Raw genomic sequence first — 20,156 nt, forward strand, 5'->3', positions numbered from 1 at the left:
AACCATATTGGACCATCACAACCATCCTACCAAAGCAGCCACTGGTGGCTGACAGAAGGCTTTCTGGTGTGAACAGATCCTAAATTTATGTTATTATTATTCTATCTGGCAGATTCTCGAAGGAATTGACTGGCAACTGGGGTTAGTCAGTTAGCAGAGATACAAAGAGAATGAAGCCATTTTGCCAGTGACAAAAGAGAGTCATTTTGGAAGAAATTCTCATCTTAGAATGGTGATGTTAAAACAAATACTTAAAAAATTAACATGTAATTGGCCTTCAAATATATTTATCATTTCATATCATGTGAAATGAGACAATAAAAATATAATTATTACATAGTAACTAACATTTAATTTTGACTTGTTACAGAGATTAAAATAATGAATTTCAATCTAATCAAGGGAGCTTGTCCAATTCTCTTTGCATTATCCATGTCAAATACAGAATATAATTCTTTTTTTATTTTTAGGTTTTTGCAAGGCAATTGGGGTTAAGTGGCTTGCCCAAGGCCACACAGCTAGGTCATTATTAAGTGTCTGAGGATTTGAACTCAGGTACTCCTGACTCCAGGGCCAATGCTCTATCCACTGCACCACCAAGTGGCCCCCAGAATATAATTCTTGTTGCAGTAGCCAGAATACTGGGTGTCTAAACAAGAACTCTTTTAATCTTACTTCAGAAACTTGCTAGTGCCGTGACACTAATAAGTCACAGGATCTATTTGCCTCAGTTACTTCATCTGTGATGATATGATGATAAAAATGAGTCAATGTTTATAAAGGGCAGGACATACAATAGGGGGTCCATCAATATCAGCTTCTCCTTTTGATTTTGACCATTTCTTCATCTATTCTGCACTTCTTAAATCTTTATTATCCTCACCCTGGATTCCTTTATTTCCATTCCAAAACAATCTCTTTTCCCTACATGAGTAATAGTGAATTTGAAGATCTGTTTCTCTTTTTCACAGGCTCTCCATGTTTGTAAACTTGTTCCTGAGCTCTCTGACAGCAGAGACCATCTTTTGGCTTTCTTTGTATTCTCATACCTTAGCTCAGGGCTATGTTTATTGATTCCCAAACTGGTCCCAGGTCATTAGGAGGCCCCAGTCTCTACCTCAATTCCTGCATTCTGTTCTCTCTTTACCATTTGCTCTCCCAGCACATTCAGGTCACAGTTATATTCTGTCCTTTTCTTGCATCTGATCACCTCTAAATAATCACCTTTGTCTGCTTCTAACCCTGTTGGAACCTGAAGAGATCCAGTATTGAAGATCTCAGAGGCTTCTTTATGGCTGCTGAAGGATCTCATGCTATGGGACACCCGCTAGTCTCCAACTCCCAACTCCCTAAACTAATGTGGTGATCACCTATATGACCTTGGTAAATGATGCTCCATGAATGGGACCAAGATTGAGTCACAGAAAGACCCCAAATGATCACATGCTGTATGGTCATAGGACCTTTACTTAATTTCTAAAATAAAGACATCAGACTTTCTCTTGAAGCAACCAATTTCACATCTGGGAAATTGAAGTTCTTAGGAAGGTTTCTTTTCTCTATCAGCAAATCCATGTTGTCAACTCCCACTCATTGCTTCTTGTTCCTGTCATCTTGGAGCAGACAACACAAATCTAGGGCGACTTGAGAAGACTTCACAGGCTTGAAGATGGTGACCCTAGTTCTTGCTCTAACACTAATTTAGTCTTTAACTCCACCTTTCTTCCAGATCTCCTAACTGAATATCCTTACCTCTTCCACCTGATCCTAATGTCATGCATGGACTTGAGGTCCTTCACCATTTTGATTTCCTCACTCTGGATGTTCTACTCAAGGTCCTTGCTATGCTGTGGTGACCAGAGGCCAACAAAATGCTTTAGATCTGATCTAACCAGTGGTATTTTGCCTTTAACATTCCAAGAAGTAATGCCTATTCCCATGTAGTCCAACACTCTGGTAGCTTTCTTAAATGACCTGAGTCATGACGAGCTTTCAGCACGCATTGTTAATTCCTCCAAGTCCTACAGCAATGTCCATTTGCAAACAGACCTTTTCTATTAGCAGTCCTGTATATTTCCAACTGAGATTGTCCATAATTTATCATCCATCAAACATTTATTATGCAAATTTGAATCAGGCTCTTTCCTAGAACACAGGGACACTAAGGAAAAGGTAAAAAGAAAGAGTTCTTGGATTCCAGGAGTTTATATTCTATTGATGTGAGCTCTGTCCTACATGAAATGAAGGAAAAAGTGGGTGACTTCTGAGAGTTGCAGGCAGCTTCTCTGGGTACTCTCATTTTAATGTTCTGAGTAAAGGAAGTAAAAACTTGCATTTCTGGGTCTAAAAAGACCAGAGTTGAATATGTCCTTCTCCTCTTAAAGGGCTAAAGGAGGCTGCTCTCCATTCATAGACAGCTTTCGAAGTAATTGTGATCATTTTGTCTACATGTAACTGTACAAGAATCTTCTCTACAAAATCCATCGGGAAGATTTCTCAAGAGGGTTCTAGTCCTCAGCTTGAGGAATTCCAACAATGACAGCATTTGTGACCTCTCAGGAAAGTTCATTCTACATTGGGACAGTTCTGATTGCTAGGAAACTTCTGCATAAATACATTTGAAACCCATTTCTCTAAAACATCCACTAACTGCTCTTGGTTCCGCCAGAGAGACATAGCAGCAAAAGGAGAGAGCTCTTTTAGCTTTTTTGTTTATCTTTGGTGTTTAGTTCTGCCTCTGGGGTATATGGAGTATAGATTCAAGCTGTTTTTTTTTCTGGGACTGGAGTCTGATCCCTGGCTGGTTGTTGGCCAAGATGTTGCCTATGTAGTCCAGGCCTTGTTTGCAGAGGGTTTTTTTTTTCCTCCTTTATATCCAAGTTCTGACTTAACAGAGGAATGTTCCCAAACTAGTCCTGTCTTGTACCCTAGTGTTTTCAGGGTTCAGACATTGTTTAGGGTTGAGATCCTCCCTGTTGGCTTATTATCCAGCTGCCAGGACCTCTGCTATTGTTAAGCTGTCAGGACCTGGATTGCACTGTGGCTAGAAGCCTCCCCATACCTTTCCCTGCTCTCCCATCTCCTGGACTTTACTTCCCCTTTTCTCCCAAAGAGACAGACCTTCATTGAAGATACTCCATGATGTCAATAGTTGAAAACTTCTTGGAATCTTCTCTTTTTCTTGATGGGATCTCTAGTGTGAATGTCAGAGTAGAGGCTTCATTTATGTGTGATAGGGAAAGGCTCCAGGAGCATGTTAGATTTGTGCCACCGTCTTGGCTCCACCATGGAAGTCTCCCCCATGGACTTTTGAGTCACCTCTCTGTCTGGCACCAGGCTTGTAGAGCTTTCTGTCTCAGTTCCCCTTCTGAATCTGTTACTGTGATGCTGAGTTGCACTGTTCTACCATAAAGCACATTAACATTCAATCTCTTCCTCAGATTGGGCCCCTTGATGGTGAGGGCAGCTTTGTCTCCAAGAATGAAAACTCTGAATTGGGCAGGGATGTATTTGGTAACTTAATGTCTTTGGAACTTGGCCAAATTTCTGAAGGCACCAGTCGGGATAGAGCCCAGTCTTGACTGCCCCTGTGCTGGAGCTGTAGGTCAGGGTGACTGTCCCTCTGGGGGATCACACTCAGAGATGGCTGCTGAGTTACCACATCCTGAGAACTAACCCCTGAAAACAAGAGATTACAAACAGATATCTCAGGAACAGAGGCAGGGAATCCCCAGCAAGCCACCTTGCCTCATAAACAGCTCTCCCTTCATCTTCCCCCACTATCCCAGGGAGCCCCTTCCCCAACCTTTGTGGAGAGTGAGTTGAATGAGAAAGAAGAGAATCCAGACCATGGTGGAGATGCTCTGCTTCTTGAGGCCCCAGGTCTGGGGTGGGCACTAGTCAGGCTCACTTATGTTTCCACCCCACCCTATCTTGGGGGTCTGGAGGGTTGTTTCATACGACTCTTCCAGTTCTATCTATTGGAACCCCGACTTAGGTCCCCAGTGGCTGAAAATTTAATATAGAGGTTTATGGGGCAGATTATGGCCTGGAAATGTGTTAACTCCCTGGAGCCCAGCCAGGAAACAGCTGCAGTGTTTGAAATAATACCCAATGCCACCTCTGACTGAGCTCTCCTGATTTCTCTGCCATGATGCACCCATGGTAGCCCCACAATGCTCCCGGCTGGAATCAATTCCCAATGCTCCCTGAGGTTAATTAGATTTTAGCAAAGGTACTTAGCCAGTGAGAGAGACCTAAATTGTCATGGAGGCATGGTATCATCTGCGTGGCCTTGGGATCCTCACCAACTCTTTTTGAGACAACTCTCAAGAATAGTCAACTAGTCACTTAGCTGACTGGAGCCCCAAATTTCATTCCTCCATTTTGAGCTATAAGCTTCATATACTAATAGTTAACATTTATATTGAATTTTAAGATTTGCAATGCACTTGACATCACTTACCTCCTTTAATCCTCACAAAGACCCTGTCAGGTGGGGGTCCTTAGAGTGAGAAGGGACCTAGGGACTGCCTTTATCAAAAACGTAGGAAAACTTCTGTGTGGGTCATTACACCAGGGAGCATTGTTTTGCTCAGAAACACTCAACAAGGGGTGGCTAGATGGCACAGTGGATAGAGCACTGGCCCTGGAGTCAGGAGTACCTGAGTTCAAGTCTGGCCTCAGACACTTAATAATTACGTAGCTGTGAGGCCTTGGGCAAGCCACTTAACCCCATTGCCTTGCAAAAACTAAAAAAAAAAAAAAAAAATCCACATACTCAGATGATGACAAAATCGAAGCTTCTGTATCCAAAACCTCCAAGAGAAATAGAAAATGGGCTCAGACTGTGGATGAGCTCAAAAAAGACTTTGAAAAGCAATTAAAGGAGGTGGAGGAAAAATTGGGAGGAGAAATGAGAGCAATGCAGAAAAATCATGAAAACCAAACCAAAAGCTTGGTGAAAGATATACCAAAAAAAAATACTGAAGAAAATAATATGTTAAAAACCAGTTTAGGCCTAATGGAAAAAGCAAAACAAAAGGCAAATGAGGAGAATGCCTTAAAAAGCAGAATTGGCCAGCTGGAAAAGGAGATAAAGAAGCTCTCTGAAGAAAATAAGTCCTTCAAATGTAGAATGGAACTAAAGAAAGTTGATGACTTTGCAAGAAATCAGGAAGAAATAAAACTCTTCCAAAAAAAAGTCAAAAATTAGAAGAAAATGTGAAATATCTCAATGGAAAAACAACTGACTTTGAAAACAGATCCAGAAGAAATAATTTAGAAATTATTGGCCTATCTGAAAGCCATGACCAGAAGGGCCTAGACTTAATTTTTCAAGAAATAATACAGCAAAATTTCCCTGAGATCCTAGAAGCTGAGGGTAAAATAGAGATCAAGAGGATTCACCAGTCACCCCCAAAAGAGATTCCAAAAGAAAAACTGCCAGGAATAGTATAGCCAAATTCCAAAACTCCCAAATCAAAGAGAAAATTCTAAAAGCTGCCAGAAACAAAAAATTCAGCTACCGAGGCTTACAGAATTACACAGGATCTGGCAGCATCTACATTAATGGCTCATAGGAATTGGAATATGATATTCTGGAAGGCAAATGATCTTGGTTTACAACCGAGAATCAATTACCCAGCAAAACTGAGCATCCTCTTTCAGGGGAAAAGATGGACTTCCAGACTTTCCTAATGAGATGACAAGAGCTGAACAGAAAGTTTGATCTCCAAGTAGAGGACTCTGGTGAGCCATAGAGGGAGTAACTATGCGGAACTTGATGATGTTGAACTGTTTGTATTCCTGCATGGGAAGAAGATATTGATAACTCATATGAACTTTCTCATTTATATGGAGCATATATAGACAGGACATAGGAAGGATCAGAATATGATGGTATGATGTGATAAAGGGATAGAGTCAATGGTGATGGGGGAAAGTACTGGGAGGAAGGAAAAAGCGATGAAGAAGCTGAGAGATTTCACTTAAGAGTCAAGAAAAAACTTTTTCAATGGAGTGGAGGGGGGAAGGCAAGGGGGGATGAGTGAGCCTTCCTTCTCATCAGAAATGGTTCAGGGAGGAAATGACATACACATTTAATAGGGTGAGGATATCTATCTTGCCCTGGAGAAGGATGGGAGGAAAGGGATGGAATGAGGGGGAATGGGGGAGGGAAGGGGGGAATAGGTGATAGAAGAGAGGGAAGACCAAGGGAGAGGGTGCTCAGATTCAACACACTTTTGGACAGGGCCAGGATGGAAGGAGAGAGAGAATAGAATAAATGAGAGTGGGGAGGAATAGAGTGAAGGTACAGCTAGTAATAGCAACTGAGGGAAAAATATTGAAGCAACTTCTCTGGTGGACTTATGGTAAAGAAAGGAACTCACCCCAGAGGCAGAGCCATTGGAATCTGAACACAGACTCAAGTACAATTTTTTTTTTCTCTCTCTATTCTTGAGGTTTCTCATCTTCTTGGGGGGGAGGGGGAGGGGGTTTATGTTTATTCTTATGTTTACTCTTACTTAAGTAAACTAATGAAAGCCTATTGTGAACGACAGGGTTTGCCAATGAGGCAGATCAGATTCCGATTTGATGGGCAACCAATCAATGAAACAGACACATCTGCACAGTTGGAAATGGAGGATGAAGCTGCAATGGATGTATTCCAGCAGCAGACAGGAGGCGTTTACCAAAGAGAACCTGCAACTGTACTCCAGAACTGTGCTCCCAAGGAAAACAATACATTCACAATTAGGAAACCAAGATTTGGTTCATCCACATCCTGACTACTGCAGTATAGTTTCTCTCTTTGATTCCCTTCCCCCATTCCTTTATTGAACATAAAGTAACTGGTGTCTGTGCACAGGCATAATGCGTATTTTTTTTAAAACCAAATGGCCGATGGTATGTTTTGATCAACATCAAATGGAGATGGAGAGGGGAAAAAACAAACTGGTTCTGTGAAAATATCCCTTTTCTCCACTAGTGGCATGCTCATTCAACTTTTATCTTTATATTCCAGTAAGTCAATTTGCTCTCACTGTTTAACAACAACAAAAAAACCCACAAAAAAAAATCCCTGAATACCTTGTTTGATTAGATAATTTCAATTTTTTTAGGTTTTTTGCAAGGCAGACGGGGTTAAGTGGCTTGCCCAAGGCCACACAGCTAGGTAATTATTAAGTGTCTGAGACCGGATTTGAACCCAGGTACTCCTGACTCCAGGGCCAGTGCTTTATCCACTGCCACCTAGCTGCCCCCCATGTTTTTCTTTTATCATTGTAAAACCAAGGATGACTTTATAACGTTTTTGTATGTAGCTGTTCCATGTAGGGCAATCTCTGTCTCTCAGTAGGGATAAATTACTATAAAGAAATTGATCCTAGATAGTTTTCCCTTCCAAGTCAAACATCTTGTTGTTTAAATAAACTTCTTGCTTAAAATACAAAAACAATGATGGGCACATATTACTATTGTATATAATTGGAAAACAAAGAAAATGTTAAAATGTTAAAAAAGTGTCCTAGTCTAAGTACAAAGATATTTATCCTGGGGGGCAACAAACATGTGCATATTTTAACCATAACAGGGTTTTTCTGGAGATTCCAAGCTGTATAATATAATCAGGATTATATTGCTTTTGGAGAGCAAGCAGCAATTATATAAAACTCCAAGTGCTTATAAAGTGCAACACAAGAACCTAAATTCCATTTTTCAATTTTGCTCAAATGTTTTTACAGTCTTATGAAGACTGATGATTCATGTGCAAAGATCCCAGGCCCTCACTGTCTGTCACACCACCAGAGAAGTCTTCCATTCTAGGATCTCTGTGTCATTGCACTGACACAAAGTTGAAATCATAAGACCAAGATACCACTTGGCTTTTAATTCCTGCAACAGATAAAACTAGATCTTTGAAAACCATAGTTCCTAGACATGCACAGTGGAGAGCTGAGATTTTTGTGGAGGCCACAGACAACACTTACAGGTCAAGATGACACAGAACATGGGTATAGTCCTGCAGATTTCATGCCACCACGATGAAGTATATCCTGCTTTTGGGGATCGTAGAGTGATTACATAAAAATCAACATGTAGAAATTCAATATAAGAATCTATAAGTTCTATTTTTCAATCTTGTTCAAATTGATTTCAAACTTCCATGAAGATTGTTCATTCAGGTGGAAATGATCATTTAGTATGTGGGGCTTTCTTTTTGCATGGGTTTTGTTGAAAACTTTTAAAAGCTTTTTTCCCCATGTCAATTTTCCATGTGAGATTTTTTTCATTATTTCCTGATCCATTGCAATTTGTGCGCTCAAAAAGAAGACTTTACCACTGGCATCTCTATAAAGCAATTTTTCCTTAACCTAGAGATTAGCAAAACCCCAAGACAAAAATCTAACAAATTGCCTTTCAAAATTATATTTGAAAGGACTAGGCGGATTTTTAACTGTTTTAACCCAGCTCTCCTACTCTGACTTACTAAATCTTACCCTAAAAACCTCAACAAGATCCTAGAAAATGTTCAAGAGCAAATTCTAATGAGGAAAGATAAACATTATAATTGGTCATTTTTTTGCACCTGTCATAGGTGTAGCATAATAAACAGAAAAGTCTGTGTTTACACAGAGATAGGGACTGGCCAAGAAGGATGCCCATTGGTAGAGCTATCAGCAGCCATGGGAAATGTTGGGGGCACATTTCTATACCCAGGGATATGAAGAAGTCTATGACTGAGTAATACCAGAGCAAAAGGACATCTCAGGTGACCCCTGAACCAGCTGGAAGAAGGAATGGGGACCAGTTCACAATTCTGTTACCTATTATCTGATCATAGTTCTAGGAAGGAAAACAGAGTTTAAGAGAGAGGATGGCAGCTTTGTACTAAGCAAGAAAAAAGGTTCAGAAACTTAAGACTCTAACAATGTGTCCTAGAATAAGATGTAGATGAAGTTCCTATCTCAGCTCCGTCTATAAACCAATATTGAAGTGACCTAGCCAACCAAGATCAAAGAGGACTCAGAGGAGCCAGCAGGTCAAGTCCTTTGAATACAGAGAATCTGTAAGGAGGCAAACAGTGAGAGAATCCAATAGCAACTTACTGAAACTCAATTAAGAGAATTAAATTTAGATCAGGGACTTGTTGAACTCTGATGAGGAAAGGAGTGAGTAGACCTAATGAGTTATGAAAATAGCAGAATAAGGAGGGAAGTAAGATTGGAGGAAAATTGTAAAACTCAAATAATATCTTTAATAAAAAAATAATAAATTAAAAAAAGAAAATAGCAGAATAGGAAAAGTCAATGACATGTTACTACCACCCTCTTTAATAAAGGGAAAAATTACAGACCTTAGTTTATAACATTATCAATTTCTGGAGACTGAAAAAAAAGATTTCCCTTTCCCTTGTTTGTGTCTTGTCTGCCTACCAACTTGATCAGAGTTAGAAAAAACAGACACTATATCTTCTCTCTTTTTGGCAAGGCAATGGAGTTAAGTGACTGGTCCATGGCCACACAGCTAGGACATTATTAAGTGTCTTAAGTCAAATTTAAACTAGGTCCTCATGATTCCAGGGCAGGTGCTCTGTCCAAGTGTGCCACCGAGCTGCCCCAAGAGACTGCATCTTCTTAAATTCTTTCAAAGTCCCTAGAAAAGTTTTCATTCACTTAATAGCTTTTAGCTTTAGGTGAACAGGCCAAAGGAAAAGGTCACTTTGGTTGTACCAGGATCCCAAACTACGTTCTCTAGGAGTCAATGAACTCTGCTTTGAATTTCCAAAATCATAAAGGGTCACCCCTGGGAAGTTTTCAGTAGGAAATTGCAAAACCCCTTACCAACAAAGTAGCGGCTGATTTTCTTTTTTTATACAAATGTTCTGCTCTGCCTCAGGTTTATTGGAATCCCTTCTTCATCACCATGATCATTGAGTTGCAACAATCAGGAGACAGAAAGCACCTCATATTAAAGAGGTTCTTCAGAAGAACATTGCATATATATATATATATATATATATATATATATATATATATATATATATATATATATATATATATATATATGTATGTATATATGAACTAGAAAGAGAAATCCCATTCAAAGTAACCTCAGACAATATAAAATACTTGGGAGTCTACCTGCCAAGGCAGACTCAGAAACTTTTTGAAAACAATTAGAAAACACTTCTCACACAAATTAAATCAGATTTAAATAACTGGGCAAACATCAACTGCTCATGGATAGGTTGAAATATAATAAAAATGACAATTCTACCAAAACCAAATTACCTGCTTAGCACCCTACTCATCAAAATTCCAAAAAATTACTTTAATGAGTTAGAAAAAGTTGTAAATTCACATGGAGAAATAAAAAGTCAAGAATTTCCAGGAATTCAATGAAAAAAATATGTTTAGCCTTACCAGATCTAAAATTATATTATAAAGCATCAGTCATTAAAACTGGTATTGGCTAAGAAATAGAGTGGAGGACCAGTGGAATAGACTAGGTGCAATAGCAGATGATTATAGTAATTGGCTGTTTGATAAACCCAAAGAGTCCAGCCATTGGGATAAAAACTCTCTCTTTGATAAAAACTGCTGGGAAAATTGGAAGTTAGTATGGAAGAAACTTAGATTAGACCAACACCTCACACCCTTTACCGAGATAAGATCCAAGTGGATACAGGACTTAGACATAAAAAACAATACTATAAGCAAATTAGAAGATCAAGGACTAGCTCACCTGTCAGATCTATGGAAAGGGGAGCAGTTTATGACCAAGGAAGAGTTGGAGAACATCACTAAAAACAAACTCGATGATTTTGATTACATTAAATTAAAAAGCTTTTTGCACAGATAAATGTAGTAAATTGGGAAACAATTTTTACAACTAGTATTTCTGACAAAGGACTCATTTCTAAAATATACAGAGAACTGAAGTCAAATTTTTAAAACAAAAAGCTATTGCTCAATTGACAAATAGTCAAAGGATATGCAAAGGCAATTTACAGATGAGGAAATCAAAGTGATCCATAGTCATATGAAAAATTGCTCTAAATCATTACTTATCAGAGAAATGTAAATTAAAGTATCTCTGAGATACCACCTCACACCTCGCAGATTAGCCACTATGACTAAAAAGGACAATGATCAATGTTGGAAGGGTTGTGGGAAATCTGGGATATTAACACATTATTAGGAGAGCTGTGAACACATCCAACTTTTCTGGAGAGAAATTTGGAACTATGCCCAAAGGGCAACAAAAATGTGCATACCCTTTGACTCAGCAATACCAGTAGTGGGTCTATACCCTGAAAAGATGATGAAAAAGGGTAAAAACATCACTTGTACAAAAATATTCATAGCAGCCCTGTTTGGGGTGGCAAAGAATTGGAAATCAAGTAAATGTCCTTTAATTGGGGAATGGATTAGCAAACTGTGGTATATGTATGTCATGGAACACTACTGTTCAATTAGAATCCAGGACAGATGGGATTTCAGGGAATCCTGGAAGGATTTGCATGAACATTGATGCTGAGTGAGATGAGCAGAACCAGAAGAGCACTGTACACTCTAACAGCAACATGGGGGTGATGATCAACCTTGATGGACTTGTTCATTTCATCAGTGCTATAATCAGGGACAATTCTGGGCTATCTGCGATGGAGAATGTCCATCTGTATCCAGAGAAAGAACTGTGGAGTTTAAACAAAGACCAAAGTCTATTACCTTCAATTTTTTATTATAAAAGAAGTGTCTTATGTACTACATAATTTTGCTTTCTCTAATATTTTGTTTTCTCCTTAAGGATATGATTTCTTTCCCATTACACTCAATTTCAATCAATGTATAATATGGAAAGAATATAAAGATTACCAGACTGCCTTCTGTGGGGGGATGGGGAGGGAAGGGAAGGGGGAGGAAAGATTGTAAAATTCAAAATCTTACAGAAAATGAAGGGTAGAAACTACTATTGTAAATAATTGGAAAACAAATAACATATTAATTGAAAAACAAAGAGAAGTTTCTTGATTGTCCCATGCAGTGGTCTCAATGTAGGCTGAAAAGGTGCTTATCTGTGGCATATGGGAGATACAAAATTCCCCCGAATTTGCTTGAAATTGTACTCCATGGTGCAAATCCCAATTTCTTCTCTTAATCAAGTGTTTTTTCCAGTTGCCATACCACTAGCAGTTTTTTTCCTTTCTCTGAAAACATTGTGTTTTTGAGAACATCAAGTTATGTCCTTTATCACAATGCTTGTTTAGGAAACTCAGATCACATTCCTAAGGTTTCTTTCCAATGTGGATTCTCTGATGTGCAGTAAGACTCTCCTTCCTTGTAAAAGCCTTTCCACATTGATTACATTTATAAGGTTAGCGTCCAGTGTGCATCTTCTTATGTCTTAGAAGAGTGCCCTTGAGTGAAAAATTCTTTCAACCTTGAATGCATTCATTAGGTTTTGGTTAAGAGTGCCCTTCAATGAAAAAGTCTTTTCACACTGATCCCATTCAAAAGCTTTCTCTCCAGTGTGGATTCTCTGATGTATAGTAAGTCTCTCCTTTAATGTAAAAACTTTCCCTATTGACTGCAACCATAAAGTTCTTCTCTAGTGTCAATTATTTAATGTTTCTCAAGACTGAAATTTCATGGAATTGCCTTTCCACACTGATTTTATTCCTAAGGTTTCTTTCCAATGTGAACTCTGATGTGCAGTGAGTCTCTTCCTTCACTGTAAAAGCCTTTCCCTAGTGACCACAGCCATAAGGTTTATCCTCCATGTGAATTCTCTGATGTGTAGTGAGATGGCTCTTCTGAGTAAAAGCTATTCCACACGGCATGCATTCATAAGGTCTCTCTCCACTGTGGATTATCTGATGTTTAATAAGAGTATTCTTCAATGAAAAAACCTTTCCACACTGATTACATTCATAAGATTTCTCTCCAGTGTGGATTCTCTGATGTATAGTAAGATACGATTTGCTTGTAAATGCCTTTCCACAGAAATTACATTGATAAGGTTTCTCACCAGAGTGGATTTTCTGATGTTTAATAAGATTATTCTTCAGTGAAAAAGCCTTTCCACACTGATTACATTCATAAGGTTTCTCTCCAGTGTGGATCCTCTGATGCACGGTAAGATATGACTTACTTGTAAAAGTCTTTCCACACTGATTACATTCGTAAGGTTTCTCTCCAGTGTGGATCTTGTTATGTATAGTAACATATGACTTACTTGTAAAAACTTTTCCACATTGATTACATTCATAAGGTTTCTCTCCAGTATGAATTTTCTGATGGGAAGTAAGTCTGTCCTTCATTGAAAAAGCCTTTCCACACTGATTACATTCATAGGGTTTCTCTCCAGTGTGGAGCATTTGATGTCTAGTAAGATTGAACTTAAATGTAAAAACTTTTCCACATTGACTACACTCATAAGGTTTCTCTCCAGTGTGAATTCTCTGATGTTTAACAAGAGTCTTCTTCAATGAAAAGGCCTTTCCACACTCATTACATTCATAAGGTTTCTCTCCAGTGTGGATCCTCTGATGTTCACTAAGCCTGGCCCTCCAGGTAAAAGCCTTTCCACACTGATTACATTCATAAAGTTTCTCTCCTGTGTGAATTCTCCGCTGTTTAACAAGAGAGTCCTTCAATGAAAAAACCTTTTCCCATTGATTAAAATCATGAGGTTTCTCTGAAGTTTGGATTCTGTCAGGTGTAATGCAGAATTCTCTCCACATGTAGTCATAGGCACTGTCATTCAAGATGCTTTGCTTGTGAGTTTCTTTCACAGAAAGGCTTAGCTTTCCAATATTCTCCTTCATTTCAAGTCTGATCTCCTCTTCTGAAAGAACTAAGCAAGAAAACAAATATACACCAACAATATATAAACTCACATATGTTTATTTCCCCTTCCCAGCAGTGGTAGAATCTAAACTCATTTCTTACATGGAGAGAACCAATCAGTTTAAAATGGCACTGATTTATATCCTAAGGATAATTAACTTTATAAAGATTTGCACATGTAAGCCCACTGGATCCCCAAAACAAGCATCAACCACACAGGCATTCTCATGACATTTTCATGATATTCATAATTTAAATCATGAGCTTAGACCTAGATGGCTCTGGAGGAGAAAGTGAGGCTAGTGACTTGGCATTGCACCCCCTCACTGAACTTCAATTCATGGGCTTGTCATGGCATCACCTCCCTGAAGTCATGGTCTTCTTCCAAAATGAAGGACAAGGACAAACATAATTCCTCATACAGAAAATAACTAATATGTAACTATCTTAAACAAAAATGAACATCTACAGTATTCACTAGGCTGTTCACTGATGAGGGAGATGGAAATTAAGTAACACAAATATGCATGTGGATGATTGTATGAACTTTCATAACATATAACTGAAAAAATTAAACAAAATAGAATTTTAAAATACTACATTTTCCAAAAACTATCTTGACTACCCCATCTAACATAAATCAAAAATATTCTTCTCCTTTTTGGCTCCATATCAGATGAAAAGATTAATCTTCTATTTGCTAAAGAAAAGCCTTTACCATGTAAAAATTGTCATTGTTTTTGTTTTTCCTTTTTTTCTCTCTGAGAAGATATCAGAGAGGTGATGTCACGAGAAGCAATTGAAATGGATTTGACTGAGAAGGTGCTATGCCAAATCAGTAACCTGACTTTCTTCTCTAGAACCAGTGGTCAAACATAAATCAAGAAGGCTGGAGATAGGGGTGGCTAGGTGGCGCAGTGGATAGAGCACTGGCTCTGGAGTCAGGAGTACCTGAGTTCAAATCCAGTCTCAGACACTTAATAATGACCTAGCTGTGTGGCCATGGGCAAGCCATTTAACCCCATTGCCTTGCAAAAACCGAAAAAAAAAAGAAAAAAAAAGAAAAAAAAAAGGCGGCTGGAAATGGCCCTGGATGGGAGACAATCAGGATTAAGTGACTTTCTCAGGGTCACACAGCTACCAACTGTCAAGCATCTGAGGCTGAACTTGAACTCCAGTCTTCCTCTTTCTAGGGCAGGTTCTCTAATCCATTTTTGCCACCTAGCTGCAACATGTGCAAATTATTTCATACCAATACTCAACAACCTTGGTATAATCCTCAGCTGATATCTATTTTTATTTATTGCTTCACTCTCTTCAACATTGAGGATTATCTTATTATCACAAATAAAAGCTTTTCAAACTAATCTTTAAAATACTCTTACTGGATCCATGCATCCCCATGTAATTCTGTTCAATATCTTTCCTCCATTTCATGGCTTAACAGATAGAGGTAACCTTTTCCAAATTGTGCTCAACTTCTTGCCCTTGTATTTCTTTTTTTTCCCCCTTTAGTCTACTTCCAAGGCCCCTGTCCACTATATGACCATCATTAGAATCAAACTGCTATATCTATATGAAAATATTCTATCTGTATTTGTAATTCTTAGTTCTTTCTCTGTGTACAGATAGTATCTTTCTTCAATTGTCCTTTATACTTAATTTGGGTATTTTTAATAGTCAACCAAAAAAAGGAAATTATTAATTTATCAAAACTGACAAAAATTCAATGGCTATTCTTAAATCTGATCCTTCTAGGCTTCTCTACAGGGTTTGACACTGTCAATCCTCCCCCTTTCCTCAATATTCTCCTTTCTAGATATTAGTGACATTCTTCTCTCCTGTTGCTACTTCTCCATTTCTAAAAGGAAACTGATTCTCTTTGCGCCAACCCTCCCATCTTCTTGTATTCCTAATGCTATTCGTCATCTCCCAATAGTTCGGTACAATGCAGTACTCATCGACTCTCACACATTCCCACACCTGGGCCACATCTTCAATCTTTTGCAAAGTCCTCTTGATTCTGCCTTTGCGGCATCTTCCACATATAACCCTTTCTCTCACAATACAGTCACTTTCTTGTATCTGACCATCACTTCACTTCTGAGATTTCATAAGGGGCTGCTGACTTTTCTGGCTGCCTCAACTTAACCCCCAGTCTAATTATTCTTCTGTCCCATTGTCAAATTCTTCTTCCTAAAATTCTCATCTGGCTGTACCACCACATTCTCATCAAGCTGCAGTGACCCCGCAGCAAATGGATTCAATGCCAACCCCCATCTACAGCTGTTTAAAGCCCTTGCTCTCCAGCCCTTCCTCTAGACTTTTCGCCTTCTTTCCCCCTATTTCCCGCATACATGCAAGAATCCAGTGGTATGGGTCTCCTTTCTGTTCGGAGGACAGAACGTCCTACTACTACAATCCATGGTTATCCCCTTGCCATCCCTGTTCCAAGAATGCTCTTCCTGGCAGCCAATCAGAGACTAAGCCTTTTCCAGTCCTCCTAAAATTTGGGGTCTTCCCTCTCTTAATGAGTTCCACTTCTATCTTGTCCTTCATTGGTTTAGATATAGTTGTTGGCATCTTCTCTTCTCCACCAGAATTTATGTAATGGGCTGAGGGAAAGGCCCTTAAATCTATTGAAGTGTCGGGTGATTTAGACAGGTTCTAAGACATTATGGGCACTTAGATGTTCATCGACTTGAAGAAGGTCTAGGAAAGAAATTAGCCTATCCCCTTTCTGCATTTCAACAGTATTCTGTTGCCAAATTGCAAGCATCGCTTTTCTTTTAGGATCATAGCTTGATCCCTATAAGGGAGTTGAACCATGGAAACCAACTTTTTTATTTTACATATGGGGAAAGTGAGACCCAGTGGTTCAGTGACTGACCCAAGAAGGCACTGTCAGGAAATATCTGAAAAAAGAATCCCAAGGCAGGAGTTCTAGCGCCCACATCCAGCCCTTGCTTCCCTGTAACACCAAGAAGGCTGTCCATCATCACTGTCCTATGCCTGTTTTCACATCACTTACCTGGACAGCGACTCCTCAGGTCTTCACGATCCACAATTTGTGGAACGTCCCTTTGCTCAAAATAAGAGATGACATCTTGTCTGGAAACTGGAAGCCCTGGGCAGGGAAATCAGTTGGGGATGAAGATGGAGAGAAAGTTGAAATTTAGTCATCCTCTGGAAAGGGCCATATACACAGAGCTGCTGCACTTTGAGGATCCCTCCATGAAATTCAAACGTAGGAGCTTGGACTCACCCATTACTGTTTGTAAATGCAAGGAACCCAAAAGGGGATGGGTTGTTATGCAAAATGGTCCAATTCTCTCCCCTCACCTTAAGACCCCATCCTAACAGGATCCATTTGGGTAAAAACACTTACTTCCAAAATAGGGCAAAAAGAGTCAAGGTGCAAGACTAGTCTCAAGCCCAGGGAACATGAATATTTTGCCCAGTTCCTTAGTCCCTGAACCATATAGAAACTTTGGTGTATTGCTTATCTGGGGAGTCTTAGCCTCTTCAGGTGAGATTCTCTACAGGCAAACTCCATAGTTGTGCCAAATGCTCATTCTTGGCCAGTCTGCTGTTCCTGGCAATAACAGAAGTATACAGGAGAGGCAGACAGGATGTGACCCAGGTCTACTGAAGAAGAGTCACAGAGCAGTTATTAACAGGGCTATGGGGAGAGGTGGGGCAGAAGTTGGTGGAACAAGATCAAGGTGAGGATATTTGATCTTGGTGCAAGGTCTTCATAAAAGGATGGATTCAGCACTCACTTTTCATTGTCTAGAAATCTAGTTAGTGCAGTGGAGGGAACCCTGGGCCTATCCTGAGGAATGCCAGAGTCAAAAACCAGTCTCAGTGACTAGCTGTGTGCCAAATCAAACCTCCATTTGCCTCAGTTTCTTCAATTGACAAATGGAGATAACAATATCACCTATCTTGTTAGGTAATTATCAGGTTGAAGTGACATAATATGGTAGAGAAAGCCCTCAACATAACATCTGGCAAGAATCAGATGGAAACAAATGCTTATTCCCGTCCCTTCCTTTCCCACCATCTTGGTTAGAATTTTAGGGCAGACCTGCCCTTTCCTCTCTCTAAATTGCTCCAAGCCTCTATAGTAGGGAATGAAGATATTTTCATTGATTGCCAACTCTGTGTTACCATGGGAAGGGTCCTTACCCACAGAGAGCAGGTTCTGGGCATTCTCCAGCATCACCTCCTGGTACAGCTGCTTCTGAGGAGGATCCAAGAAGCTCCACTCCTCCTGGGTGAAGTCCACAGCCACATCCTTGAAGGTCACCAACCCCTAGACCACCAAAAGTCATCAGGTGTAGAGATGAAAGACTCTTGAGAAAGGGAAGAGTTCAGCCCTAATCAATTCTAGATAAAGGCTGAAGCACAGAGAAGGGATCTGCCCAGAGGTCATGCCTGACATCAGAGCCAGAGTCAGCTCCAGAATCCAATGGCATTAAGATCCTGAGGGAACTCTGAGAAATGGATATTATATATCAGTGGAAACAAAGCTGAGAAATCCCCTGGAATATAATGTAGCACCCTGGAGAATCTGGGCTACTTGGGAGGTGTGAGTGGGATGTGGACAGGAGAAAGAGACAAGGTGATGGGGAACTTCTTCCTCATCAGACCTGATAGGAGGGGAATCCTGAGAAGATGGCGGTGCAGGTCAGAAATGTCCAGACTCTTGAGATTTCCTTCACAAACTGGAGGAAATGAAAGAAGAGCAATGAAAATAAAGGGGCAAAATCCTAGGAAGACAGCTTGAGAGAACTCAGAGAAGAATGGAGGGGCTGAGGTTTGGCCTGAGGGAAGTGGAGACACTCCACTGAGTCGGCCAGCAGGAGACCCTGAGAGAAGCAGTAGGGACCTCACGATACTTACCTCAGCCACTGTTCCCTCACAAACTCTCCTCTAAAGCAAGGCAGATGCCGAGTGGGGGATAACTGAAGGCCCCCCCCGTCTTTCTGGAAGTCACGCCTAGTAGTGCTGTCCAGACATGACCCCAGCTTTGGTGATGGAGGAGGAGAAACTGTACCACAGGGAGCAAGAACACTTTGGGGACAGTGTGCCTGGGGTTTAGTGAAGGAAGAGAGCGGTATGTGAGGCTGAGCCCCCAGAATGAATTAAGTAAACGACAGTAAGAAGAGGTGAGGGTCAGGGTGACAACATGCACAATCCAGAATCAAACTGTGATAACAGCAATAGTAATAACAACAATAATAATGTTAAGCTGCTCAATATAAAATCAAATCAAATAAAGATAAAAATGAAGCAGCAAAGAAAAAAGTACCCAATCACTGATAGTTACTTTGGGGTAAAGGAAGATTTAGGATTGTATTCAGAGGAGGAAGGTGAGATTTTACAAAAAGCCACTCCTACACTAAAGCATAATGGAAAATGGTCACAAACACAAAAAGAAATCTTGGATGAAAGTAAAAAAGAATTTGAAAATAAAATCAGATCAATAAAATAATCAAAAAAGTTAACCAGTTGGAAAAAGGGAAAGAAAATATTTAGGAAAAAAAGAAACAGGTGTTTTAAAATCAAATAAGAACAAGGAAAAACAAGCAGAAAAAAAGTAATCAAAAATTTGAAAAAATAGTTAAAAAATTAGAAAAGGAGATATAAAATTTTTTTTTGGTTTTTGCAAGGCAGATGGGGTTAAGTGGCTTGCCCAAGGCCACACGAGCTAGGTCATTATTAAGTGTCTGAGGTCGGAGTTGAACTCAGGTCCTCCTGATTCCAGGGCCGGTGCTCTATCCACTGTGCCACCTAGCTGCCCCTGAGATATAAAATCTTTAAGAAGAAAATAACTCCTTGAAAACAAGAATTAGGTGAGCGGGATTGAATGACATTATAAAACACCGAGATATAGAAAAAGCAGAAAAAATAAAAGAGAATATGAAAGAGCTCAGTAGAAATCAACTAATCTGGAGAACAGATAAAGAAGAAACAATGTGGGGTGGCTAGGTGTCTCAGTGGATAGAGCACCGGTCCTGGAGTCAAGAGGACCTGAGTTTAAATCCGACCTCAGATACTTAATAATGACCTAGCTGTGTGGCCTTGGGCAAGTCACTTAACTCCATTTGCCTTGCAAAAAAAAAAAACCTAAAAAAAAGAAAGAAATCAATTAAGAAAGACCAAGGAAAAATGAGAAAAGATTCAGAACAATCCTAAAAAAAAAAATGAGAAAATGATGAAAAGAAAATCAAACAACTTGAAATAAAGAATCAAAAACATAAGGAAAAAATAATTCCTTGAAAAGTAGACTTG

General features: G+C 39.5%; 1 protein-coding gene across 1 annotated transcript in view; it reads right to left on the minus strand.

The window, feature by feature from the left end:
* Positions 1–10,128: 10,128 nt before the first annotated feature.
* The window catches only part of LOC141497213 (uncharacterized), a 58,633-nt gene continuing 48,605 nt past the window's right edge, over positions 10,129–20,156 (minus strand). Inside the window, exons 9-10 of the mRNA XM_074199860.1 lie at positions 14,033–14,043; positions 10,129–13,639 (exon numbers count right to left, since the gene is read on the minus strand). Of these exons, the coding sequence (XP_074055961.1) occupies positions 12,755–13,639; positions 14,033–14,043 (896 nt within the window). The 3' untranslated portion in view covers positions 10,129–12,754. The remainder of the gene's footprint in view (positions 13,640–14,032; positions 14,044–20,156) is intronic.

This window comes from Macrotis lagotis, chromosome X (assembly GCF_037893015.1).
Source record: "Macrotis lagotis isolate mMagLag1 chromosome X, bilby.v1.9.chrom.fasta, whole genome shotgun sequence".
Lineage (NCBI taxonomy): Eukaryota > Metazoa > Chordata > Mammalia > Peramelemorphia > Peramelidae > Macrotis > Macrotis lagotis.